Raw genomic sequence first — 18550 nt, forward strand, 5'->3', positions numbered from 1 at the left:
TTGTTCATGCTAGTTAAAGTTTGGGAATACTGGATGTTTCCACTGTACATTGCACCACTGTTTGAGCAAAAGACCTTGTGCAGCTATGCATAATCAAGAATAGGATCTTTATTTTTGTTGTTTTAATTTATTTTAGTTGTCTTTATTCAAAGATTTATAGCATTTGCTATTGTGGTGTAATAAATAATTCAGACAATGTCCCAATTAGGTTAGTAACATTTGATTGGAATGCTCAGGGCTTGTGATATTTTGTTTAACTGAATATTCTGGTTAGCCTAATTAGAAGACTTAAAATCTCTTAGTTCTTTATGAATCTACTTTCCTGTCTAAACAATAAAAGGATAGTGAACATCAGTGGACATTGGAAGGTGGAAGCTCTTGAAGAAGATAGTTCTAAGCTCAGTTCTCCTTTACTAAGTATGTAAATACCAGTGTAGCAGAGGACTGGATGGAACTGATCCTAGACCACATATACTCTTCCAATTACATTAAAATGAAACCTCTTCTTCCCAGCTAAATTCTTACTTGCCACTTTTCTTTCTGCGTAGAAAAAGAAAACAAAATAGGTCCCTAAAGACCTGGACTTTTGTTTTTGTGTTACTCTCATTCTAAACCATACTAATCCTATCCCATCATGCTCTTTAGGTTATAAAATAAATTAAAACTTAAACACTCAAATTAAGACTTTTTCTTACATGTCACTGTGGCTTTTCTTGCTCCTAATTAATGTAACATTTTCAACAATTTATAACCTGCTTCAGGATGCTAGTGGTGTGAACCCATCCTGGTCCTCGACCTCGTTCGTACTTATCTCAGGTCATCTGCCTGATAGTAGGGCCGAGGTCAGCTGCCCTCATGCCAGAGTTTCAGGAAGCCACTCTAAACCCCAAATGGAAACCGTGCTTTCAGGTTGTTGTCATTTATAAACGGATATTCCATAAATTCTGTTTTATGGTGAACCTCCTGAAGAATGCCATTCAAATGATTCGTTTATTTAGTGCACCAATAATGGGTGATTAAGAATTTCTTGATCTTTTAAAATTAACTTAAAACCATCATAGAAGAATTATGATTCTTTATTCACTATTCTAAGAAAGGATATAAATTCAGTTGAGCTACAGAGTTTTAAATGGCACTATGGTCAGTGGGGAAAGATTACCATCCAGAGGATGTGATTTTTGTTAAGACTACATTTGTACCAAAATGCCTTATAAATTGTGACCATTCTTCAGTGTTCTTATATATTTCCCCCATTTTTTCTAGGGACTTGAATTACAATAACTTGGGGGAATTTCCTCAGGCTGTTAAAGCCCTTCCTAGCCTAAAAGAACTGTGAGTATTGCTTTGCTCTCTCTATGCGTGCCATAGCGTCCTTAGAACTCATCACTTCATGTTCCAAGAGTGTGATTTTAAAGCCTCTTTGCTCCACTGCACATACCATAATACCTAGACACACACAAACACATATATGATCATACAGACTGGATGGTGTCAGCACAGACAGTGTGGAGCCTAGATTTCTGTACCAAGCTTGTTTTGTCTGTACTAAGGTGTCTTCCAGAAACCATAACATACAGTCCCTGCCAGTTAAGAGCTTGCAGTCTCCATGGCACTGAGGAAGCTAACCATGTGAGACTTGCAGATAGCAGTTGCCATGTAGAAATAAGTGCTAAATGCAGAGGGTAAGTAAATCATTCCAGAAAAAGACCTCATTGAGAATCAGGGTCATTAGAAAAGGCAGTGCTAACGAGGAGGAATTTGACTGGAGTTAAAAGGATGGAGATAATAAAATAAAAGAAAAGATGAGGGGGCATTTTAGATGTTGGATTTGTCAAGGGCAGAGACAGGAGTGTACATGGCATCACAGAGACCTGAGAGATAGCAGCTTTAAAAAGAATTCGGGGGGCGCCTGGGTGGCTCAGTCGGTTAAGCGTCCAACTTCAGCTCGGGTCACGATCTCGCGGTCCGTGGGTTCGAGCCCCGCGTCAGGCTCTGGGCTGACGGCTCGGAGCCTGGAGCCTGCTTCAGATTCTGTGTCTCCTTCTGTCTCTGACCCTCCCCCATTCATGCTGTCTCTCCCTGTCTCAAAAATAAATAAACGTTAAAAAAAAAAAAAAAAAATTAAAAAAAAAAAAAAAAAAGAATTCGGTATGGTCCCGGAAAGGATGAGATGGAATAAAAAATTCAGTTTCCTCACATTTTTGAAATTTTCATGTAGTTGTTTTCAGCTGTGTTTCACATAACACTGAATAAGACTAGATACTCGAGTTTTAACTTATTTCACAAGGGGACATGTATTTCAAAATATTTTTCTCCTACCTTTTTAGGTTATTTCATAGTAATTCTATTTCTGTTATCCCTGATGGAGCATTTGATGGTAACCCACTCTTAAGAACCATGTAAGTAGTTCTGAAGGCTTCTTTTAATATTTAATCATGTAAAGCATGTTTCTATGATGCCAGACATTTTGATGAAGAATGAGTGAAAATTAAGGATTTTAGATCTATGGACTTTGTGAACATAGGTTTAGTGTTGGAGGGCTTGTGAACATATGAAAACTTTACTTTTTTGTGGTATTTTTACAGACATTTGTATGATAATCCTCTGTCTTTTGTGGGAAACTCTGCATTTCACAATTTATCTGAACTGCATTCCTTGTAAGTATTACACAAATTCTAAAACAATCCGGAATCTTTGTGCAATTGCTTTAATGGAAAACTAGAATGTATTATTGTAGCTCCAGAAGACAAAACTCTCCCCACCCTTCCCCCCACTCCTTTGGGTGAAAGTCCAAAGGGCAGTTCTGAAAATTGATGATGGTTCTTATTTATGTGAACTCTTGGCCAAATTATCACACTCTCAGGTACATTCAAGAATTGAAACTGATTTTATTTTTAGGTATAATAGTGCTGTTATTTTATTTTATTAATTAATTAATTTACTTATTTTAACATTTATTTATTATTGAGAGAGAGAGAGAGAGAGAGACAGAGCATGAGCAGGAGAGGGTCAGAGAGAGAGGGAGACAGAATCTGAAGCAGGCTCCAGGCTCTGAGCTGTCAGCACAGAGCCCGACACGGGGCTTGAACTCACAAACCGTGAGATCATGACCTGAGCCGAAGTCGGACTCTTAACTGACTGAGCCACCCAGGCGCCCCAATAGTGCTGTAATTGTAAACTGTTCAAAAAAAATAAAATGAAAATATCGTGTATGAAAATTTCTTATTTTAAATTACTTTTTCTCTCCCAATTTCCTAGAGTCATTCGAGGCGCAAGCATGGTACAGCAGTTCCCCAATCTGACTGGAACCGTCCACCTGGAAAGTCTGTAAGTGCGGCTGTTTGAAGAAGGGTAGGGTAGAAATGACATGCTGGCCTGCTCTCAGGGTGCCAGTGGTTTTTGGGGTTGGGGATGATGATGGTGTTGATTCCTGCAGTATCTCTTTGGGCATATCATGCATGGATACGGATATATTGGGTTTGGGCTCAGTCACCTCAGGTAGAATAGAGCCTCATGTATGGAGATTAGATCCAAAAAGCTCACTGAAAATATGAGGCAGTAACTAAACGCCAAATTCCAAGCAGTGCTTTAGGAATTCAGAAGTGGAGCAGTTGATGTAGACTATCAGGGAAAGCGTTAGGGAGAAGGTATAGTTTCAAAATTGAATACTGTCAAGTTTTCAGAGCTGGGTCTTTTAATTAGAAAGGCAGGATTTAGCAAAATGGGGAATACTGAAAGTTTTCTCAGGGATGATGTAACAGACATACATATGCAGCTAGAATTGCACGTCTATAGTGGAATGCTGTGTGATATGGAGAAATTTGGAAAATCGTTTGGGTCACAGTTTTAAAATGGCAACCCTTGAACATTGAACATTTGGTCATGGCACAGCTTCCCAGTAAGTGGTCTGTGAATGGGGTACATACGCATCTAAGCCCTTTCTGACCTCAGCTCTCCAGACAGCCAAGAGGAGCCTGAGGCTGCTAAAGGCCTCCAGCCACAAGGAGCCTCACGTAAATGTTACGATTTTCCAATGTGCCAAAAGAAAAGAAAAAAGAGGTTGGGAAGCACTGGGCTCGGGGTTAAACTTGACTTGTTAAGGTAGTTTGGATGTATCAAGTATGTTGTATCAGGTGATATGAGGAGGGTAAGAGAGACTAGAATTGGGAAGAACCGCAAGGAGGCCATGGGTATAATCCCCTTGCTAAATGAGTGCATTTAACACCGCTGGCATTCCTCCACGTGGACTGAGATTTCTCCACCTCCATCTGCTTCATTTCACGTGTGATTCGATAGTGCTAATAAAAATGAAGAGAGGGTCAGATGCTGGAGACACGAAAAAGGAAGGAAGCACAGGAATTGGGACTGACTGCAGATGGGAACATGGGAAGGGAGGGAGGAAGAGAACATTTCATTCATAACAGTGAGTCAGGTTGCCCGAAAACACAGAAACCAGGTTTGGGGGCAGGATGCCAAGGTAGCTTCGCATGTTTTGGGGGTGAGGTGGTATTGCAGGTGATTGTAGTCAGGCGGGAACTATGGATAAGTGTTTTTCTGTTGGTCCACATGAGAAATCAGGCTTGACGTCTGGACAATATAAACATCTCCTGTCACAAGCTTTTCTGCCTGACTATGAAAATGAGATCCGTAACAGAGGCTTAATCCATCTGAGGCCTAATCCATCTTCCCACATGCCTGACTTTAAGGAGTAAGTAGGCAGTGGGATACAGAGACTCTAGTTCATATGCAAATATGTGAAAAAAATGTTTCTTTTTCTATGCGAGAATAGCATTTTGTTTACCATCTGAACTTGAACGATTCCATTTCTTAGATGAACAATGTTTTCCACAGGACCTTGACAGGCACGAAGATAAGCAGCATATCCAGTAATTTGTGCCAAGAACAAAAGATGCTTAGGACTTTGTAAGTTGGGTCCCTCTTCCCTTCATATACTTTTTCTTTTATGTACTTCATGTATATTGGTTTTATTTTTGGTCCGCTATTTTCATTAGCTGATTTTAAGGTAGAATTATGTCTTATTTGTTCCCTTTATGGAAATGAGCAGGTGTTTTAGTGACCCAAGGGTAGGTAATGTTTATTTCAATTTGGTTTTTAGGGTTATATATATGTCATACATCTTGTGACTTTGAACAAAGTAAAACCAGACTAGTCTCTTCCTCATATTTTTCTTATCTGGGCTTTCTTGCCCTTAATTCTAGATGCCCTGGGACTGTCAGCTCTCCACCTCTTTCTATTTTATCCAGAACTTAAGCAGAGCCCAAATCTTTCTTGGATCAGGAACCAATTAAGCATGGAGCTTTCCAAAAAATTTCAACTACCCTGGAAAGTAAGGAAGTAAAAATGTCATAAGAGCAAACAATTAAGTTACTAAGTTGTTAATAAGTATTCAGGGGAGAGAGATAGTAACAAAATAAGTGACTGATTGATTAAACAAATCATTAAATCATGTCACGGAATATCAAGCACAGTGATCACTATGGAGGAAACACTGCAGTGGGATTAAGTGAGAGTTAACGAGTCCCTATATTTGGTTTAATATACATTTTTTTGAAAATGTGAGTTATGCATACCACTCCTCTTAAATCTTTATAATTAACAGAAATTATTTATGGTATAAACAAAATTATAAAAATATAAATTAAAAACCACATAAATCTACCACTTAGACATAATTTTTATATATTTTCCATATCTATATATTTTATATGCTTAATGCTTTTAATAGTTTTATTTTAAAATTTTTAAAAATTTTAAGTGTTTTTAATATATTTTATATTGTCTGTACTCAACATTATATACTTCAAGTTTGCAATCTTAAGCGTGTTATATCGCTCTAGAGACTTACAAGTCTTAGGAAAAAAAATAGATGCTTTTCTTCAGGCATCTGTCTTTATTACAGATCTTAGTGCTGTTTTCAATACTGAGTACAGCTCTTTTAATTTAGTATTCTGATAACATAGAATTAATTTGTTAATTTTCATTGTTTTAAGGGACTTGTCTTACAACAATATAAAAGACCTTCCAAGCTTTAATGGTTGCCATGCTCTGGAAGAAATGTAAGTTGGTCTTGAACTTACTCTTTTTTGCTGTGGTTTATGGTTGATTCATTGAACATTTCCTATTTTAAATAATGGCTTTACCATCAGGAAATTAGAAATATTAAAGAAATAAATGCATATAATCAGGTATCCCTGTGAATAAATGTCATATTGTACTAGTTGTGGTCATACAACCAGCATTTATTAGGTACTTACCAGGCATTCTATGAGACAGTACAGCGGGAGGGCTGTCTACACACACAAAAACAAACAAACAAACAAACAAACAAAAACTGTTCCTGGTTGTTGAGGGAAATCAAACCCAGATACCTACTGTGTACCTATAAGTTTTGATAGAAGTTGGTTGGGAGATGGGGAGAGGAAGGCACTAATTCTCCCATCACTGATCCCTTTCTTTACTTTTCCTGTAGCCTTCTTTCCATGGTACTTGGTATGGTTGTATTGTCTTGGGTCCTTTTTTACCATGTTGTCTTCCTGCTCTCCTGAATGGGGTTAATAAGGAATTTAGCTAGTGTACATTAACTCCCAGCATAAATTGGGATGGAATACCAATTAGTCTAACCCTTTCATGTTATTGATGAGGAAATGGCAGTTCTCTTACTTTCAACAAAATCAAGGTTATTTATGAATGAGTATTTAAACTTAGACAAAGTTTAAGAAATGTTATCTTTCAAAATTGAAAATAATTTTTCTCTTTTTTCCTTCATTTTTTTTCCTTAGTTCTTTGCAACGTAATCAGATCCACCAAATAAAAGAAGGTACTTTTCAAGGCCTGATATCTCTGAGGATTCTGTAAGTTTCTCTTTGATTATTAGAAACAACTAAAATTTTTGTCAAGTTATAAATTAATCTATCATTATAATTCCCATGATAGATATACTTAAAGATGTGATTTGTTATGTGTAAATGTTGTTCAGATTTTACCACGTGGTACTTTATAAATAATCTAACTTTCAGTATTTTTTGCCTTAGCTGATTTATGCTGTTGTACGTTGGTAAGTGAAATGGTGTAATGTATACAACCTAAGAAATGGAGCTTGTTGGTTTCCTAGTCACAGTGATGAGGTTTGCCAATCCATTAGAGCAGCGGGTAGGCAAACTATAGCCTGTGGGCCGGGTCCAGCCTGCCTTCTGTTTTTGTAAATTAAGTTTTATTGGAACACAGCCATGCTCTTTTAAATGTTGTCTAAAACTGCTTTAACCATACGATGGCAGAGTTGAAGAGTTGGAGTAGAGAACATATGACCTAGAGGTGAAAATATTTACTACTTGGCCCTCTACAGGAAAAATTTGCAGACCCTCACACTGGGGTATATATCATAACAAATATAGCTAATGTGCAACAGACGCACTCATTTGAAAAGTGTATTTGTAGTTGAGTGTATGTTTGTGCCAAGTTTTCCACTAAGCAGTTGGGGATATAGAGGTGGCTAAGACAGGCCTTGTCCCTGTATTTATAGAACATTAGTGCAGAAAACACAATATGCTAAAATAGTGAATATTTTTAAAATACAGAACAAATTTGAAAAATTGAAGGCGAAGTGAAATTACATATATTGATTCCTGTCTTCCAGTAGATCCCAGTAAGAAATAGAAAATAATTTCTACTACAAAGTATTTTATTAGAGATTGGGATCTTTTCTTGTGGCTGACAGTCTTACTGTGTGTGGGTCTGGGCAGTAGCGAGGAAGGGATCTGGCTCCTAGCTGCAGTCACTTGTAGAGCACCGATAAGCGACAACAGTGAAAAGCTGGCCTTTTTTGATTCAAAATCAAGTTTGCCGATATGTCCTGTTATCCGGGAGATGTCTTTAAATTTCCCTTAATGCTCAGTTTAAGTGTGGTTACAGATTATTTGTTTTATTAATTCTGCGATATCAGAATTTCTCAGGGTGTGTTTCTGAATACAGTACAGCTCTGGTGTTGATATGATTTTTATTTCCTGCTTGGGAAAGAATGATATCTGAAGCCCTTCTGGAATGCTCTTGTTTACATATTGATTATTTGTCTTCCCTCGGGGCCTTATCACTGACCTTTGAGAAAGCAAATAGTATGAAACCTGTTTTTATTTTCAGCTTTGTCAGGAGCTGAGTTTTTCCTCACCTACTTAATAGTACCAAAGGTTATATCATATCATTTATATTTTTGAACTGGTACCAGAAGGATAAGGTGGAGAAAATTCACAACTGTTTTGAAACAGGTGCCAACTAGAATTATTGCTCCGTGGAACCCATTCCAAGAAATAGATTTTTGTGAAGGAGAAGAATTCAACATAAACATGGAGTTGTTGGGCGAGATTAATAAGATTTATTATCTTATCAGGGATACTGTGACTACCTCAAATTCCAAAGTATAGTCAGAGTAACTGCAGTTTGAATTTATTTGAAAAGATTAACATGTTATTCTTATAATTGCAGAGATCTGAGTAGAAACCTGATCCATGAAATTCACAGCAGAGCTTTTGCCAAGCTTGGGTCAATAACTAACCTGTAAGTTGATGATTTTATGCAGTAATGTCCTGAAAGTAATAGTCTACAGGAACTTGTGTTTTGGCATTGTCCTATCAAAATATTTTTTTCTGTTTAGTTGCTCCCTTGTATAAATGCTAAGCCACAGTGATATAGTGACACCTTCTAGGAAGGCAAGATGAATGCCAGAACTATTGTTTCGGCACGCCTGAACTTCCTCTTAGAGCTCCAGTATTTATGATGTTTACACATGTACAGAGGTTTTTGTGTAATTTGCATCTTCGGAGTTAATTTAAAGTCTCATTCACATTTTAGAGATGTAAGTTTCAACGAATTAACTTCATTTCCTACGGAAGGCCTGAATGGGCTAAATCAACTGAAACTTGTTGGCAACTTTAAGCTACAAGAAGCCCTAGCAGCAAAAGATTTTGTTAATCTCAGGTGCGTTTTTGCTTATTTTTCTTTTTTGTTGGGGTTATGGTGCGCCCCTAAAATATAGAGTAGGCTAGTTTTGGGCTGTGGTTCCCAGATTTTCTGGGAGGCTATAAGTTAAGAGTATTTTCTACCTCAGTCCTCACAAATTTGGTAAAAAAAAAAAAAAAAAAATAGAACATGAGCATTACGCCTTAGTTTTTGAGAACATGAATTTCTAGCCCTTGAGGCTGTCAGGAGATAATGTAGCCATTCATCAGACTGGTTTTTTATACAGTAGATTTGTCATGAACAATGTGGGGAGAACCACATAAGTGTGAACCTACAGAAAATTGATACAGTAGTGTAATACTTCATAGAGATATTTGATATAGTAGAGACAAGGCTTGGGGATATTACTGTGGGAGAAGAAAATAAATATTTTTATTACACTTATGTGAACAAAGTAAATTCATTTAATGGTGTAAAGTCGCAAATGATCTGGGACATTAATATGAAATGAAACTACCAGTGTCCTATGATAAATTAAGCATGGTAAATTCACGTATAAAGGGAGTCTGATAAGATTTCACTTTAAATTGCGGTATTACTCCTAAATTGTAAATATGGTTTGTTTTAAATTCAGCTTTTAAAAGCACATCTTATATGAAAAGAGAAATTCATGGTGTCACCTACCCGAGTTCTTTTCGCAGATGAGGAAACTGAGGCCCAGAGAGGCTAATGACCAGTTTTTAAAGCATGTGACAGTCAGGTCTGACTCCTAGGGCACTTAAACATTGAAATACTTTTTACAAAACCAAAACATGTCTGTGAAGTTGTTCTTCAATGTAGATTTTGCAATTTTCTCCAGGTCTTTATCAGTACCATATGCTTATCAGTGCTGTGCATTTTGGGGTTGTGACTCTTATGCACATTCAAACACGGAAGATACCAGCCTCCAGGACCACAGTGTGGCAAAGGATAAAGGCGAGTGCATGTACTTTTTAAAATAGAATGTGCTTTATGGCATTAATTCAAGTCTCTGTTATTGTAATCATTTTTGAAGAATAAATAGGAAATATGTGAGAAAATGGCATAGACTGTGTTACTTGCATCTTTAGTATGTTATTAAGCCTCATGGAAGCTGAACTCAACTCATGTACAAGAGAGAATATTGCAGGAAAGTATGGTTCTTTTGAACTGCATAAAACTGGAATTAAGCAGTTTACGTTATCTATTCAGGTCCCGCGGGTGCAGCGGGTGTCACGAGCAGTGCAGAGAATGAAGAACACAGTCAAATAATTATCCACTGTACGCCCTCCACAGGTATGCCCAACACATTTTGCTGTAGTGTCTTGCTCTAAATAAACATTAGGCACATAGAACTAAAACTTGGGGGCGGGATGTGATTTTTTTGTAACAGGAGTGGTGCTAGATGATCTCACAAGGCCTTCTGCCTCAAGCGGTGGTCTGCATACCAGGAGCTTAGGCGTCCCTTGCAGAATCTCTGTCCCAGACTTATTGACTCAGAGTCTCCGTGTTACCTAGTTCCCTGGAGGGTTATGCACATGCATAATAAAATAATAAATAATAATAAAATCGAGAAGCACTTTCTGAATGCTTCTTTAACTCTAGCGACCAGTTCTAGGACTTACTGATCTGCAAGGATTTTTAGTGTTACCTTTTTTTTTTTTAATGCAACTTTGATTTTCCTTTTCTTTCTACTTTATTTCATTGAACTTTAGTGGACTTGGGAAAGTTACTAAAATGAGACCACATATTTGGTTGTGACCATAATGTTGGACTCTGCCTCATCTATCAGCGAAGATAGATTTGGAATTTTACTGTAAAAGAAAAAAAATAAATAATTGGCTAACTGGTGTGCTATGAAGTAGAATTTTTTTTAATATAATAACATGGGATGATCTGAATATTGAGTTTATAACTCAGAATCAAAAGTATTATGGACTTTCTAATGATGACTGCTGAATTGTGAGCTTTTTAAGGGGCTGTGTATGTATTCTTTTAATACTTAGCACAGTGCCTGTGTTGAGAATGAGCTTAAAGTGACCAGATGAGCAAATGGAATCGGCAAGAATCATTTCAGCGTAGGCAGTGTATATTATCTAGGTTCTGAATTAATTGTTGGAAGTTAAGAGGGTGGAGCTTGCTCACTGACTGATTGGGGTTCTTGTATTAGAGAATGTGCATAAGGAACTGACAACCCAATGAGAAGGGAACAGCTTTGTTAAAGAGGAGACTAGACCTGAACAGGCAGGGATTCCATTTTCTCTACACTGAATTTAAACCTTAGCCAGGAAGAAAGTTGGTCTAAGATTCCTCCCCACTCCCCCCACTGCGGTAGAGTTACACTGTGGGCTTGACTCCCCACTCAGCTGTAGTAAAACACAGACCCCCATGTGCTCACGCAGAAGCAGGGAGTAGCAGAGAGTGGGATCCATCTGTTAGAACTGGAGGAGGCAGCCAGTTTTCAGACAGTGACTGGGTGGAGCCTGCTTCCCAGGGGAGAGTATCTCCACCTACCAGACACTTCCAAAAGGATGTCCTGTTCTCTCAGGTCAGATGAGCTACTCCTTCTTCCTTGAAGGAAGATGAGTTCAGATACAGAGATAAAGGTGGAAGCTTCCTCCTAACATTTTCTAAGTGGGGGGGGGGGGAGGATAAAAATTTTTTTAAGTTTCTTGTGATATTTGGAAGTCAGATAGATATAAAAGTTGCTGAGCTGGCTTGTAAGGTCTGTGAATGTCTCAGCAATTTAAAATGTGGGATGTATCAAAGTTCATGACAGTTCAGAAAGATACATCAGAACATGTGTTTTAGGCAATTGTAATACATAGTTTTCTTGAGCTTTGTAAACAAAATTTAGTTTTCCTTTACTAATTTTAAAATAAAATAGTTGTCATTTGTGACATAACTAGCCCGTCAAAGTACATACAATTTAGTTACTAAATTAGTTCTTGCAATTCTAGTTTAAATTTCACAGGGTTTTATTGGATGTGGCTTTGTATGAATAGCTAACATCAGTGTGGTTTTGCCCTCACTCTATTTATTGTCTTATTGAATAACTTTTGTCAGGTCTGTTGAACACTTTGACGTCTCAATTTCTCTGGATGGAAAGTGGGTATAATTATACCTATCTTAATCTGCTTCATCAGATTGCCCTTGAAAGCCACATATATACATGTACATACATACACATACATAATTTTTAAAAGATGTATTGGGACTGGGAAGGAAGAAGAAAAGGACCTAGGGGCACCTGGCTGGCTCAGTTGCTTAAGCGGCTGACTTAAAGGTCGTGATCTCACGGTTCGTGAGTTCTAGCCCCACATTGGGCTCTGTGCTGACAGCTCAGAGCCTGGAGCCTGCTTCAGATTCTGTGTCTCCTTCTCTCTCTGCCCCTCTCCCGCTTGTGCTGTTTCTCTCTCTCTCAGAAATAAATAAATATTTTTAAAAAAGAAAGAAAAGAAAAGGACCTAGTATTTATAGAAGTCCACCTCTGTACCTAGTAACTTTCTTGCGTATCTCATGGATGTAATTTTATTTAAGCTACACAATGCTATAAAATAGGCATTATTGTCCACAAGTGAGAAAATGAAATTTATAGAGGTTTAAGTTGCTTTCTTAAGGAAGAGTAGCAAGTTATGAACCCCATATTAAAGCCCTAGTTTATCTAATTCCAAGCCTTGAGTGTATCAAGTACTTATCATGTATGAGGCACCGTGTGAGATCATGACCTGAGCCAAAACCAAGAGTCTGATGCTTAGCTGACTAAGCCACCCAGGCACCCCCAAATCAGTTATTTTTAAAATAGCCTAGTCCAGTGACTAAAATATCTAAGAAATAGTCATCTTTTCAGTTTGGTTCAATTCAGTTGTAGCAGCAGATTTAATTATGCTAGATTAACCATCCTTACTTTTCTTGCAGTCCAGAGCGTACAGGAATATGGTGTTTTCTAAATTGTCTTTTATTTCTCTCTCTTGTTTTAGGTGCCTTTAAGCCCTGCGAGTACTTACTGGGAAGTTGGATGATCCGTCTTACCGTGTGGTTCATTTTCCTGGTTGCAGTGTTTTTCAACCTGCTGGTCATTTTAACCACATTTGCATCTTGTACATCACTGCCTTCCTCCAAACTGTTCATAGGCCTCATTTCTGTATCCAACTTATTCATGGGAGCTTACACTGGTATCTTAACTTTTCTGGACGCCGTGTCCTGGGGCAGATTTGCTGAATTTGGCATTTGGTGGGAGATTGGCAATGGGTGCAGGATAGCCGGGTTTCTTGCAATTTTCTCCTCCGAAAGTGCCATATTTCTATTAATGCTGGCAGCTGTCGAAAGAAGCTTATCTGCAAAAGATGTCATGAAAAACGGGAAAAGCCGTCGTGTCAAGCACTTCCGGGCTGCTGCCCTTCTTGCTTTTCTGGGAGCTGCAGTGGCAGGCTGTTTTCCACTTTTCCACAGCGGGGAGTATTCTGCCTCACCCCTCTGCTTGCCATTCCCCACGGGAGAAACGCCATCTCTAGGATTCACTGTAACCTTAGTGTTGTTAAACTCCCTGGCGTTTTTATTAATGGCCATTGTCTACACAAAACTGTACTGCAACTTGGAAAAGGAGGACCTTTCAGAGAACGCACATTCTAGCATGATTAAGCACGTTGCCTGGCTCATCTTCACCAACTGCATCTTTTTTTGCCCCGTTGCGTTTTTCTCCTTTGCGCCATTGATCACTGCGGTCTCCATCAGCCCTGAAATTATGAAGTCTGTCACTCTGATCTTCTTCCCGTTGCCCGCTTGCCTGAATCCAGTCCTCTATGTGTTCTTCAACCCAAAGTTTAAAGACGACTGGAAGTCACTGAAGCGACACATTACCAAGAAGAGCGGATCGGTGTCAGTGTCCATCGGTAGCCAGGCTGGCTGCGTGGAACAGGATTTCTACTATGACTGTGGCATGTACTCGCATTTGCAGGGTAACCTGGCCGTGTGTGACTGCTGTGAGTCCTTTCTTTTGACAAAGCCAGTGTCCTGCAAACACTTAATAAAATCACACAGCTGTCCTGCATTGGCGGTGGGTTCTTGCCAAAGACCGGACAGCTATTGGTCCGACTGTGGCACGCAATCCGCCCACTCTGATTATGCAGACGAAGAGGATTCCTTTGTCTCGGACAGTTCGGACCAGGTGCAGGCCTGCGGACGAGCCTGCTTCTATCAGAGTCGAGGATTCCCTTTGGTGCGCTATGCTTACAATCTACCGAGAGTCAAAGACTGAACTGGTGTGTTTGTAACTGTTTCCCCCATCAACCAAAATCACAGCATTTAGAGAAGAACCCTGGTCTGACCTTTCATCTGGGAAGCACTTCTGGGATCACTGCCTGGTGTGTCACTTAGAAGGAGGAGAAGGGGGGCAGTTGATTTCTGAAACCAGATGTTCTCAAGGAACAAGTGCCTAACCTGTCAGTGGATGGAAAATGCAACGTGCAAGCAATGTGTGGTCTGTTTGGAACAAGTTTATAACTTGAAAAATTTTATGTATATCATAGCAATATCATGTTAGGTTTTCCTGATCCATGAGAAGCAGATTTATACCGATTTCTGAACTAAGCACAAGGTGAACAACAGCTGTTAATATTTTTTTAAGAATATTTTAAAATGTGATTTTATGTAGCTAAGAAAAAGTCTTGCTAATTTTACCTAATGGTTCGTCATTAATCTCAGGACAACTTAACTGCAGGGCCAAAAAAGGGATTGTCTCCCAGGTAAAACTGTGAGAACAGAAGAGAAGGCATCGCCTGATTGCATTTTCTGGTCCCATCTTTCACATAACAGAATCATAAATTCTGTTTAAGTGATTTATAAACCTAAAACCTGAAGATGTTTTTAAAACAATATTAACAACTGTTAGATTTTAAAAGAATAGCTGAACGTGTGTTTTCAGTGGTCACGCTTCGCTGTGGTGCAAACCCAGTAATTTTGCCCTCAGTGTCTTGTGACCACACTAGGCAAAAGTAAAGGACTCATTGTTGTGTGGGTTTGGTAGATTTGGCTAAACTACTAACTGATATGGGATTTTAATAGTATCTGAGAGACTTGATGGCTCTGTGGAATGTTCTCGTTAAAAAACATTTCATTTCTTAGTATCATTGGCTGAACCGACACTTTACAATTTTGTTGGTATGTTATCTACATATAGTTTGAATTACGCAGAAAATAAACAGTGGTAAATTATTGTATTAAGTTGGTAGAAATTGGGAGTAATTATGACACAAAGCACTTATAATTATTTCTTAGTGAGCTGGATTCTCCTGAACCTGTGTTGTTACATGGTAGCTTCCATACATTTTCCCCTTACTGTGATTTAAATACGAAAGAGCCTATGCTACAGTTCAGATACTGTGTCCTTGTGAGATAAAACAAATCTGTCATTTAAGAAAAAGAATAAAGCTTAGACCTATGTCTTTAACAATTAAAAATTTTACTTGATTCTTATCCATGGACTTTTGACATGTCACTATGTGGAGTCTTAAAGTTATGTTTTTTGAACCATATGCTAAATCAATAGCAAACCCACTGCCATATTAGTTATTCAGGATATACTAAAAAACATTAAGCTAGTTTGCAGTTTAATAGTTAAACTGTATATAATGTGCATATAATGAATTTTTATCTTATGTAAATTATTTTTAGAACACAAGTTGGGAAATGTGGCTTCTGTTCATTTCGTTTAATTAAAGCTACCTCCTAAACTGTAGTGGCTGCCAGTAGCAGAATGTTAAATTGTGGTTTATATACTTTTTTTTTGCCTTGTAAATAGTCTTGGTTGTACATTGTCAGTGTAATAAAAACAGAATCTTTGTATATCAAAATCATGTAGTTTGTATAAAATGCGGGAGGGATTTATTTACAGTGTGATGTAATTTTGTAAGGCCAACTATTCACAAGTTTTTAAAGTTGCTATCATGTTTGTTTATTTACACATCTGATAAATATTAAATCATAACTTGGAAAAAAATCTAGCTAGAAGTGTTTTTTCTCCAAAATTCAAGTTACCGAAAACTTCACATTTCATTTAAAACATAGAATAGCAGATACCTCAACTATAGACTGTGCTATACATGTAGTGGGAAACACTATTGCATCTTGAGTCTGAATGATAACTCGTGGAAAACAAATTGTGAAATTTAAGAGACTACCATTAATTAGGTCTTTGTTTAAAAGCAAATGATTGGGGTTCCTAGCTAGCTTAGCTGGTGGAGCGTGCAACTCTTCATCTCGGGGTTGTAAATTCAAGCCCCACCAGCTTGGATGTAGAGATTACTTTTTTTTAAATTTTTTTTTAATGTTTATTTATTTTGGGGGGGGGGCACAGTGTGAGTAGGGGAGGGGTAGAGACAGAGGAGAGAGAGAATCTCAGGGAAGCTCCATGCTGTCAGCACAGAGCCTGATGTGGGCCTTGAACTGAACTCACAAATGGTAAGATCATGACCTGAGCTGAAACCAAGAGTTGGCCGCTTAATGGACTGAGCTACCCAGGCATCCCGGATGTAGAGATCACTTTAAAAAACTAAATAATAAAAGCAAATGATTAGTAATCCATGATACCAAATGTAGTCAGTTGCCCAAATGCTTAGCTATAAATATTCACAATCATCAAGCCCTAATTTTACAGACGAGAAAATAGAGGACTTGATGAAATTTAAGTGAATAGCTAAATCCTACACAACAGATAAGAAAGCAAACCAGTACCCAGTTCTTCTTAATGTGAGACATCGGCTTTTGGTTTTGTTCATTTGTTTTAAACTTAACTTTGTGTCTGGAATTTCCATAACAAAAAGAGTAGTATAATTACCCTTCCCATCACCTCAGCCTTCACCCCAGGTACCCATCACCCAACTGTGGCAATTATCAACAGCACATGGTAAATCTTGTTTCATCTGCGTCCCATTCACTAACTCGCTCTAATCCATCTGCCCCTTGGATTATTTCTTGTCATCTATTTATTTATTTTGAGAGAGATGGAGAGCGTAAGCAGGGGAGGGGCAGAGAGAGACAGGGACAGAGAGAATCCCAAGCAGGTTCCACACTGTCAGCTCAGAGCCTGAAGTGGGGCTCAAACTCATGAACTGCAAGATCATGACCTGAGCCTAAATCACAGTTGGACATCTAACGGACCGAACCATCCAGGCACCCCTACCCCTTGGATTATTTTGAAGTGAATCTAAGACATGTTTCATCTGTAAAGTTTCAGTATGTCCAGGGATAAATTTTTAAAAGTTGCCTAATTATTGCTACAAGGCTAACTGGTAATGGTGTTATTTTTGTAACAAAGTCAGATAGGGATTTTTAAGCAAAAGTTACTCTTGTACGAGGTTACAAAGTCAGCAAAAAATAAAAATTTATCTCAACTGTACCATGAAAGTGAAAATGAGTAGTAAGTAGAGAAGTTACCAAAAACTTAAGTGGGGGGAGGCCTTCTTTTGAGCTTATTTATACATGTATATATAATTCTACCAAACTTGATTATGGCTTCTCAGTCACAGTAATGACAAGGCACTGTAAGAAAGGAGACCACAGGACTCAATTATGTTCAAGCCCCAGCACCAATGCCATGGATCTCTTTGGTTCATTATCTCCAGTGTTGCTACAGCACAATGCAGTAGATGGTCATTATGACGATTCTCAAGACATCAAGGGAAGGACATAATTTGTTTAGTCAAACATTTTGAGGAGGCAGAAACGTATGACATTTTAGATTCCTATACCAAGAGGTCGAAGTGGAAAAGTTTGGGAGTTTAAATGACACAATTTATCATTTTCCGTTTTCTCTGTCAGGTCCTATGCCAGAAACTTTGAGAATTAATGACACACTAATGACTGGGAGATAGGTTACCTCCCTGTTACAAAGGAGTAAGTTAGGAAAGCCAAAGAGCTTGTTTAAGGGAATCTCATGAGTAAGAAGAACATCACTGATTCAAATCCAGGTCCCCTTCATACTAACACTTTTATGGTTTTTCCTCCTCTGCTTCAGGGATGTCAGATTATGTTGGGAATAGTTTGTTACCTCCGATGAAGCCCTGAAGTGGCCCGAGGCCTTTTAATGCTGTTACTGATTCTAGGGAGGTTCTCATAAAAGTCTTAACCAGATCTGCCAATATTGAATAACAGAAGTAACTCAAGAAGTACAGAATGTAAACTCCACTAAGCCAGTTTTATTTCTTGATTGACTATATTACCACAGTTAAATTGATCTAATTTTCTGCCATTTTCATTTTGTTTTTACTGAAAATTTTAACAAAATTAACAAAAATTAGCATTCCACTAAAATAGTTTCAACCATGTCATACTTTATTAATTATAGCTACTGCCTTGTGAATTGCCCTTGGTTGCTATTATTTCTGCCGTACCTCATTCTCATGTGTCAAATTTTGCAGATCTAAATTTCATCAAAAATTTTCTATTACTCTTTGGTCAATAACAAATTTTGTGTGCTGTCTTAGCCTTTGTCACTTTTCAGTCTGATATTTCTACTAGTAATATGCACCATAAGCTGGACCAAAGCCATATTTATTTACAAGTG

At 38.1% G+C, this 18550-nt stretch overlaps 1 protein-coding gene across 1 annotated transcript in view; it reads left to right on the forward strand.

Moving 5' to 3' along the window:
* LGR4 (leucine rich repeat containing G protein-coupled receptor 4) overlaps nucleotides 1-15191 on the forward strand; it is a 100811-nt gene extending 85620 nt beyond the window's left edge. Inside the window, exons 7-18 of the mRNA XM_049648984.1 lie at nucleotides 1264-1332; nucleotides 2328-2399; nucleotides 2586-2657; nucleotides 3259-3327; nucleotides 4852-4923; nucleotides 6012-6077; nucleotides 6801-6872; nucleotides 8497-8568; nucleotides 8863-8988; nucleotides 9830-9945; nucleotides 10201-10284; nucleotides 12969-15191. Of these exons, the coding sequence (XP_049504941.1) occupies nucleotides 1264-1332; nucleotides 2328-2399; nucleotides 2586-2657; nucleotides 3259-3327; nucleotides 4852-4923; nucleotides 6012-6077; nucleotides 6801-6872; nucleotides 8497-8568; nucleotides 8863-8988; nucleotides 9830-9945; nucleotides 10201-10284; nucleotides 12969-14245 (2167 nt within the window). The 3' untranslated portion in view covers nucleotides 14246-15191. The remainder of the gene's footprint in view (nucleotides 1-1263; nucleotides 1333-2327; nucleotides 2400-2585; nucleotides 2658-3258; nucleotides 3328-4851; nucleotides 4924-6011; nucleotides 6078-6800; nucleotides 6873-8496; nucleotides 8569-8862; nucleotides 8989-9829; nucleotides 9946-10200; nucleotides 10285-12968) is intronic.
* The last annotated feature ends 3359 nt before the right edge of the window (nucleotides 15192-18550 follow it).

Source organism: Panthera uncia, chromosome D1, assembly GCF_023721935.1.
Source record: "Panthera uncia isolate 11264 chromosome D1, Puncia_PCG_1.0, whole genome shotgun sequence".
NCBI lineage: Eukaryota > Metazoa > Chordata > Mammalia > Carnivora > Felidae > Panthera > Panthera uncia.